Genomic DNA, 10194 nt, shown 5'->3' with positions numbered 1-10194 from the left:
CACCTTAGGACACCTACCATTCATCCATACTCATTTATAGGATGTGTTGTAATGATCTAGAGGCCAATCTTGCACTATAAAAGGCCATTCATAGTTCACAATTAAAACACACCTCAAAACTCACCTTCTGCTCATTCTTGGAGCTCTCAAGCTTTACTCTATCATTCTAAGTCGTGCACTAACCTTCTGTAAGTTGTCTAACCCTTTTGTGGTTTAGTTTTGCTTAGTATATAGCTAAAAATCAAACCGTCGTAATTACGGTTTGACTTCGAGATTAGTCTACAATGGCTCAGTCATATCTCGGATTGAAAGTAGTTATAAGTTGGTATTTATGTGGGTAATAAACCTCTAAAAGGGTTCCCCCTGATCACCACTCTAACTAGTTCAAATGTCGAGTCAAACGTATACTTAAAAAGTCAACAGAAAGCCATTTTTACGATTCTTGCATAATCTGTAATATAGACGATATGAAACCTGTTTGAACACTTATAAAACATGATATTAAGTATATAAACTTGTCTAAGCTCGTTTGATTCGGCCATTTGCTATATTGACCCGGTTCGGAGCCGAATGTCGCAAAAATTTGACTTTTGCTTTGACTTCAGTTCTGACCCGTTTTAGTACAATGTAGGTATGCCTTAGGACTCTCTTAGGACCAGGTCACGTGATGGTATCACCCTCTGTGACCGGTTCGTTGTTTGTCCGAGTCTTTTACGCATTTCCGTTAATTGCTTAAAAGTTGACCGTAACGCCCTTTTCAAAATAAAACGAGTATTTCGGACACGTGAAGGGACCATAACCTTGCTTACTAAATTCTAAGCATGTCCCTAAAGTTTCACGCCAATCCGAGGTCTAGAATAGGAGTTATGCTAAATAGCGCAATTAAAAGAAACTTTTGTAATAAACGGCGCGATTAGCATAACGCCTACCTATACCAAGATTTCGTCACCAAACCTTTTACTCACTGTTGTGAAATAATATTTTGGGATTTTTAAAGATTTTTAATTAATTTTAACCTGCTCATAACCTGCGGTTATGGCTACAGTTCGGTAAATACCGAATATGCCATTTTCGGTCAAAACTTGAGTTCTACAAGGTCTTTTGACCCGATTCCAGTTGCTACTGATTTTAAATAATAAATAAAGTATCTTGGACTTTATAAACTGAACGGGAAACTCAGATTTCCTGTAGAACTCTAAAACCTCCTTTAAAAGTCTTTAAAATGACCGGAAAACCCCTACGGGGCGTATAATAAACTTAAACTCGTTACGGGCATCACGGAAGGTATCCTACTGAAACCACAACCTCTTTAAGGCATATTGACATAGGAAACAAGTGTAAGACTCTTACGGTTACCCATTGTGCCTATTGCGCGCACGGTTCGGCTTATGTAACTAGTTTACATAAATTAGCCGATACGGGTCAAACCATATTATTTTGACCCCAAAATCCAGAGTGTGAATATTAAACCCATATAAAACAAGTCTTCGAACTTGTTGGGTCAGAATCACATTCCATTCCCGGTTTTCGCCTTTCACGCGATTAAACCGTATCTATCCTTTGAAGCTGACCGGTCTAGGCTACGGCTAATATAAAGACCCGTTAGGATTCTAATAGATTATTTTAAAACCTTCGTTCCAGAATAGGAGCCCCAGTAAAAGATATCTGTGATTTAATCAATTAAGGACAATACTTGCAAAGGTAAATATTTTTAACTTATTTTCCGTTATACGGGCTTGGGTTACGGTATATTAAATACCGCTTGATTGAGCATCAAATCTTCCACCGTTTAGGTGGTTAATTGAATAATTTGATCGGCTCATTTAAACAGTCTTGTTACTTAAAAGCCTTTGGGGGGTTAATGACCATGTCCCGGATATCCTAGGCATCATTTTACGAAATGGCCACGACCTCGACATCCGGGTGTAGGCGTACACCCGGCATTATGTCTATATTAACTAAAAGACGTAACCGTTGGTTTACCCACCTCGGTTTTACGCAAAGTGGTGTGTATATTGATCTTTAACCCGGACTAGATCCAGGCTAGTGAACGCAAAGAAGGAACATGTAATTCGTTCACAAGATTATAATATTAAATAATTCTCCCAAGTTATAAAAGAATTTGTGCCTTGTGCATTCAAATCAATTTTAATAAACATTTTACAAAAGTGTCGGTTGAATGTATTTACCAGTGTAAACTGACGTATTTTCCCAAAAAGATTAAGTGCAGGTACTACACGTAATCGGCTGGCAATAGCTCCTTAGCATCTTAAGAAGTCTCGCAAGCTTTGATGCCTTGTCTGTTGAACAATATTTTTATTATTATTTTGATCTCCTGTGGATACTATTCAACTATATGTGATACATTCGATATTACAATCAATGGTTGGATTATTTTTTTCTTTATGCTTCCGCTGTGCATTTATATATTGTGGTTTGACTATATTGTTGCCAACTACGTCACGGTAATCCCCCACCGGTGATACACGTGGAAATCGGGGTGTGACACACGCGCGCCACCCACCAAGGTCTGGCAAGCACTTTACAAATCTAGCACACTTTCTTTTTTCTAAGTCCAGAGCTCTAACCATTTACTTCGCACATGGAGCAGCACTGGACTGGGGGGACTTGAAGGGGTATGGTCCCAAAAAGCCGCGCATACCGTTTTAGGTCGCGCGCTGGACCATACTCCTTACTCAGCAAGCCAATCAATCTTCAGACCCGCGCGGGCTGTTCAAGCAGAACCTGGCCTCGCGCGAGATCCAAGCAAGAGATAACATCAGTTTCCACACTTAGTGTTCTGAATAAGAGCATTCAGCCCCTACAACCCTGCGCGGGCTAGTTACGTGCTCATCAAGGGTCAAGCTGGAGTTAGGGCGCAAGGCCACTTCAGAGAGTACAAAAGGTACAAGTGGCAGAAGAATAGGCCAATCAGCATCCTCCAGGCTGTGCTCTATCGTGCTCCACGATTGTCGGACGTGAAGGAGAGAGAGAGAGAGAGAGAGAGAGAGAGTACACAAGGACGTCGACGTGGCACCAATCAGGGGGCGGCGACAGCTGCCCCATGATCTCCACTTACCTGCTGATGGCAGAGGGACAACAAGGCCGACAACTGGGACATGTGGCTCCAATCACGGCGCGCCAGCACCGGAGATCTTCTAGAAGACACTAACGGTCGATACCAGTGAGGCAAGGAGGATATTCCCTGTTTGTCGCCTCCCGGCCCAAGGCCCATCAGCCCCTCTCCTCTTACACCTCTCCGACTATAAATAGAGACCTCCATGCACAGGTTAAACATTCTATTCTCTCCACTCTCACTCTTAACACACACTTATTTCCTCAAAGCATATACTTATTCTCACGTCGGAGTCTGGTTAAGAGGGAAACCCCCATATTCCCCTCTTAACGAGCTAACGGTGTTTCTGTTTTGCAGGAAGAACGGATCAAATCGGAGCTCAGGAAAGTTTAAGACGATTAACCCTCATGTTTGAAACATAAACCAAACTAATTAACTCTAAAATTAGTTCCGTGTTTCAGAGGATGACGCGATCGTGGATCTTCATCTGCTAAAAAAGCATAGAAAATATCATATAGGCATTTGTTTATAACAGATTATTACTACATATTCAATTGTAGGCCGATAATAAACCATTAACTAGATCACCATATCTATTATCTATTATATTAAAATATTTATGAAAATCGAAGAAGACTATTAACCTTTAAATATTCAATTATTTATTTATCAAGTCTAATCAGTTTGAATAAAAAATTCAACGTGATGGTCAAGAATGTTGAAATGATAACTTCTATTGAAGGCCAATTGTGGGAATCATTTAAACCAATATTAATTATTTGGGTTATTGGATTTTATCACTTTAAACTATTGATTATTGATTCAGGGTTGTCTTTTTTTTTCGAAAGTGAATTTCATATTGTCCAGGGCCGTCTATCAGGGGGTGCAGGAGGTGCCTGCGATCAGGGCCCAAATCAATATAGGGCCCCGGAAATTTTTTAAAGATTATATATATATATATATATATATATATATATATATATATATATATATATATATATAATTATGGATGTTTGTATAAATAAGGGTCTACTAAAAGACCCAAAGTTTTTTTTTAAATAAGGGCTTGTTTAAAAATTTAAAAAATTGGCCCAATTAACAAGACCAAGTGACTAGTCTAAACAAAAATACGGGCCTGTATACGCAGTTGAAGTTGATTAATACATTTTTACCGAGACACATTGACAACCCTTTTTATGTTTTAGACTATATTTTCCAACGCAGTACTACTTATCCTAATGCTATAAATGCATATAAAGTGTTGTTGACAATTCCGGTAACCGTGGCGTCGACAGAAAGAAGTTGGTCAAAGTTGAAGTTGTTGAAGACCTATTTACGTTCTACAATGTCACAAGAAAGGCTAAACGGGTTGGTGACAATTTCTATTGAAAGTAAAATATTAGATACTATGGATTACAAGGAGTTGATAGAGAACTTTGCTTCAAAAAACGCTAGAAGAACCATACTGTTTGCTTAGCAAGTAGGTTCGATAATTTGATCATTTTTGCTACACTATTTTTGTTAATTTGTTTTATCTATTTCATAACAATTATCGTAGTATTATGGATTTTCAGCATTTATATATTTGACTGAATGATTGATGAGTTTATATTATATGAAGATTTGTGAATACGGCTCGAATTTTTTATCTCGAACAGAGCCAAAATATTTTTTGTGATTTTCGGAGACGGCCCTGTATTGGCCGCTTCCATCCCCAACTATCACTTTGACGTCCGTCACCCCCAACTTAACACTTAGTGTGTTCTGTCACTGCATCGTTAACTTTTTTTTAAAGGTGTAATTCACAACAGACGGTTAATACACACCCGCAAGACGCAGGCCCGTCCCATTTCTATCCCAAGGACTATGTTGTCTTAACGAGGCCCATGCCTCGGTAGAAATGGGACATAGCTTTCCCTGTGAAAATTTCCGACCTCTTGTCACTTGACAGAAGTTGCACCCTCCACACGAATCGACCACCTGTTGTGATAGAGCGACCCGCAGGAGTAAATGCGCCGTAATAGAAAACTCGGGTTCCCTTAGGCTTGAACCGGAGTCCTTGCCATCCTTGGGTTGGGAATAACCCCAATGCCTCGCCTTTGATAGAGGTGGGGATCGAACCCGAGACCACACACATGGCCCAAGTCCTTTCCACCACTCCACCAAAGGGTCATTGGCAATCGCATCATTAACTGATCACTAACTTTAGATCCCGTTACTATACTTTTTGGGGTGTCATAGGGATCTTAGGAAGGTTTTAGGGATCTTAGGACACCCCAAATGTATAGTAACAGGATCAAAAGTTAGTGATCAGTTAACGATATGGTGATAGAACACACTAAGTGTTAAGTTGAGGGTGGCGGACGTCAATGTGATAGTTTGGGGTAGCAGTGACTAATAGCTGTGTGGATGGTAAAATCCAATAATCCTAATTATTTTGTTTAAAGACTAGATTAGAATTAGTAAATAACTTTTTATTTTGAACTCAAATGGTTAAAATCACTAAAACACATGAACTCAAAAAGTAATTTACTTTTTTCTAATAGTTATAGGTTCCATCATGTTCTAGGTTCCATCTAATATATATGTTTTAAACTTTTAATGTAATTTTGGTTTCAGATACGGTTGAAAAATGTGATAGAACACACTAAGTGTTAAGTTGAGGGTGACGGACGTCAATGTGATAGTTTGGGGTAGCAGTGACTAATAGCTGTGGGGATGGTAAAATCCAATAATCCTAATTATTTTGTTTAAAGACTAGATTAGAATTAGTAAATAGCCTTATTCTTCATCTAACTTGGACAAGAAAAGGTTACCTATAATTAAAAAGTTGTGGCTGTCAACTCTAAACATGTTAGTTGCCTAGGTAATGTTGGCAAAAAGAAATGCACGTATATTTTGTAGGAGTTGACAACACAAAATAAGTCAAAATTATTTTAAAATGACTTTGACACTCAATCTTCTTGCTCCACCATGCAGTAGGTGGATGTCTTTTTACCCGTGCATTGAAAACTTGTACCTAATCACCCATAGCTTTATATTCCATGCCTATATAAACAAACCTCCCATATATTGTTTTATCATCTTTGCATTTTTTACCCAAGATATAAAATGTCTTTTCTTCCTTCGTCTTTCTTGGGTGCTTTATTGTTCCTTACATGCTTTGGCAACTTGTACCCTGGAGTGGCATTGGCAAGTGTCACAAGGCACTATAAGTTCAACGTGAGCAACTTTTTTCTAATACTAAATTACTTTTTAAGTTTCTTTGTTTTAGTCTGAGTAGTCTTTAACCATTCATTTTATAACATTTTGAGTCCAACTTTTTAACACTTGTATTTTTTATTTTGGACTCAAGTGCTTAAAACCACTAAAACATAGGGAGTCAAAACGTTATAAAATGAACAGTTAGGGACTCAGGGCGTTAAACTTTTTATTTTGGACTCAAATTGTTAAAATCACTAAAACACATGGACTCAAAAAGTAATTTACTTTTTTCTAATAGTTATAGGTTCCATCATGTTCTAGGTTCCATCTAATATATATGTTTTAAACTTTTAATGTAATTTTGGTTTCAGATACGGTTGAAAAATGTGACAAGAATGTGTGGGACAAAAACCATAATAACCGTCAACGGTAAGTTCCCCGGGCCTCGGGTATTTGCTAGGGAAGGGGACCGAGTAGTCATAAAAGTAGTCAACCTTGTTTCGAACAATATCACAATACACTGGTATGTTTCATACAAATGTTCACATGTTTTCGGCTATTATATGTTGATTTGTTGATTGATGACGAGTTTCACTTAGGCATGGAATTCGGCAACTTCAAAGTGGATGGGCTGATGGGCCGGCGTACATTACACAATGCCCCATTCAAACGGGCCAATCATACGTTTACAACTACACCATTACGGGCCAAAGAGGGACATTATGGTACCATGCCCATATCTCATGGATTAGGGCAACACTATACGGCCCGATCATCATTCTCCCTAAACAAAATCAATCATATCCGTTTGTCAAACCTTATAAGGAAGTCACAACCATATTTGGTAAATTAGAGATTACTTCAAATATTTTATTTTTGCAATATATTGTGTTTGTATACGTAAATTTAGCAATTGTATTATAGGTGAGTGGTGGAAGGCTGATACTGAGGCTGTGATTAACCAAGCCCTTCAAACCGGGGCTGGGCCCAACAATTCGGACTCTTACACCATTAACGGTTTTCCTGGCCCCTCAAAAAATTGTTCATCAAATGGTAACTTCTAGTCTACTTGATAAGTGTATTCTATAATTATATCGTGAAGTTATTAGCGACGATATAATTATAGAATACATTTGTGATGTTTTTTTGTGTCAAAACCGTCACAAATGGGCCTTTAGTAATGTTTTTGTTGTCGCTAAAGGTCTGTTTTTAGCGGTGATAGTCGCACATATGTAAATTTTGATATGTTTACTTATATGTGAAAATTTAAATATTCTTCGTGTAGAAACTTATAGGTTAAAGGTGAAGCCCAGGAAGACGTATCTCCTTAGATTGATCAACGCTGCACTCAACGACGAGCTTTTCTTCAAAATTGCAAATCACACATTCACGGTTGTTGACACGGATGCAAGTTACGTGAAGCCATTTGATACCGATACAATATACATTGCACCAGGCCAAACCAATATGGTTCTTCTCAAAACTAAAAACATCTCCTTCAATGCAAAATTCTTGATGGCCGCTAGACCATATTCAACGGCGGCCTCTGGGACGTTCGATAACACAACTGTTATCGGACTTCTCGAATACCACGTGGTTAATATTACCTCCGCCAACTCTTCCATTACAGCCCTTCCAGTTCCACCACTCCCACCAATAAATGCCACCGCGTATGTTGCCAACTGGACCAACCAGCTCCGTAGTTTGGCTAACTCCCGGTTTCCGATAAACGTTCCACAAACCATCCAACGACGGTTTCTCTTCACCGTCGGTCTCGGAACCAACCCATGCCCGAAAAACCAAACATGCCAAGGACCAACCAACACCACCAAGTTCGCGGCCAGCGTGAACAACGTTTCCTTTCAAATGCCAACCATCGCGCTACTACAAGCACATTATTACCGACGATGGAAAGGCGTTTACACGACCGATTTCCCAAACAACCCGTTAATTCCATTCAATTATACCGGTACCACGCCAAACAACACGCAGGTAACTAACGGCACCAAGTTAGTGGTCCTACCATTCAACACCACGGTGGAGTTAGTGTTGCAAGGAACCAGTACTCTCGGGGCCGAAAACCACCCTTTCCATCTTCACGGCTACAATTTTTATGTGGTTGGCCAAGGCTCCGGGAACTTTAACTCGACTACGGACTCACCCAAGTTCAACCTCATTGACCCGGACGAAAGGAACACCGTAGGCGTGCCATCGGGTGGATGGGTCGCAATCAGGTTTCGAGCTGATAACCCAGGTAAATTGAACACTAACTTATTGATAAATTGATTATATATTATATTATAAACTTTTTATGTTTTGTTTTTAGCCACATTTTTTTTTTTTTTTGTATTTTTTTGTTCTACCACTAAACAAACATGTTTGGTTTGGTCTCAATTTTGCTTTTAATTACAATAACATCATCTATGCTCATATATTTAACTTTTCATTTTTTATTGCATTTATGAAATTTACTCAATTTTTTTGTGACATTTGTAACCATCCTATAAGACATAAGACAGTTTATTCTTTTTTATGTTTTAACCATAAAGGTTTTGGTTCTTACACTTTGACCCCTTCAAATTTTGTTAAGTTTTTTAAACAAATTTACATTCTTACCCCTTGAGTTTTAATAAATTTATCACACGTCCCATGAACTTTAATAAGGTTATTTTTACTCTTTTAAACCCGCATTACACTACAACCCCGGATTTTAAAAAAGTTACCGCTTTAAATTTTAAACGAATTTTCGTTGTTACGTCATGATTTTTTTTTACATGTTTCATCTATTATATATAGTATCAAATAATATTAATTTATGTTATTGTACTCGAAATTTGTAGCCGAAACATAAATAAATCATTGTCAATAACTAGACTTTTAATTACTATGATTATTTTGGCTTTCAAAAAAAAAGGTTGCTTCCTTGCGGCAACACGCATGTGAAAACAACCTAGTATATATTAATTCATAACATCCCAATGAATAGTGTATATTTTGTCTTTTTTTTTTTTACCTTTGTTTTGTATTTTCTTTTTTTTTTTTTTTGGTTTTGTTATCTTTACCTTAACTTTTAACATGGACACTTATCGCCCCTCAACATTTCAAAAACTTTGTAAAATGTCATTTTTACTCCCTAGAGTTTTACATGCTTTCTTTTATGTATGCGTCGGTATAATCCAAATTAGTTTACGTTTTGACGTAGATTTTTTCCTGAGTTGATCACTTGTGTTATAAATTTGTGTATTTGTTTTATGTTTTTTCCGGTTTTGGTCGTTGTTCAGTTTGCACGGTTTTACGCCCCCCTCGAACCCCACATTGGTAGCACAGTTTTACGCCCATGCTAGGTTGCGGGGGCTTAAGACTAGTTGCCATAAAAATACAACTTATATAAGATATATAACTATTATTTGTGTGTAACAGGAGTATGGTTCATGCATTGTCATATTGAGATACACATTTCGTGGGGATTAAGGATGGCATGGCTGGTGATGGATGGGATGCTTCCAAGTCAGAAGCTGCCACCACCGCCGGCAGATCTTCCAAAATGTTGACTTTGACTCCCTAAATACAATAAAACTTCGATTTTGGATTTAACTGATGTATGTACCACAAGAGTGCAGAAAATGTATTTTTCATCGATTTCGTCTGGTTTTAATTTATTTTTATGACTTTGTGCTTCATACTTCATATTTCATATTTGTTTCATTCTGAAAAAAGAATAAGGTGTTGCCGTTGTCAGGGGCGGATGTAAAGAGGAACAAGGGGTAGCCTCCGCTACCGCTTGGTAGGAAAATTTTTGACGTTTTTAGTGTAAATTTTGGAAAAATTTGACGTTTTTTCGATTTCGTTACCGCATATTTATAAAATGTTACCGCTTGGTCAGAATCCTAGATCCGCCACTGGCCGTTGTTTAC

General features: G+C 38.0%; 1 protein-coding gene across 1 annotated transcript; it reads left to right on the top strand.

The window, feature by feature from the left end:
• Window positions 1–6174: 6174 nt before the first annotated feature.
• On the top strand, window positions 6175–9960 carry LOC110940079 (laccase-2). The gene is made up of 6 exons (XM_022181636.2): window positions 6175–6298; window positions 6652–6803; window positions 6880–7124; window positions 7205–7333; window positions 7566–8534; window positions 9701–9960. Exons 1-6 carry the CDS (start codon window positions 6188–6190, stop codon window positions 9829–9831), a joined length of 1737 nt encoding a protein of 578 aa, XP_022037328.1. The 5' UTR covers window positions 6175–6187; the 3' UTR covers window positions 9832–9960.
• The last annotated feature ends 234 nt before the right edge of the window (window positions 9961–10194 follow it).

The sequence above is a fragment of the Helianthus annuus genome, chromosome 5 (assembly GCF_002127325.2).
Source record: "Helianthus annuus cultivar XRQ/B chromosome 5, HanXRQr2.0-SUNRISE, whole genome shotgun sequence".
Lineage (NCBI taxonomy): Eukaryota > Viridiplantae > Streptophyta > Magnoliopsida > Asterales > Asteraceae > Helianthus > Helianthus annuus.
Note: the sequence above shows the minus strand (reverse complement) of the source record. Positions and strands in the feature narration are given on the sequence as shown.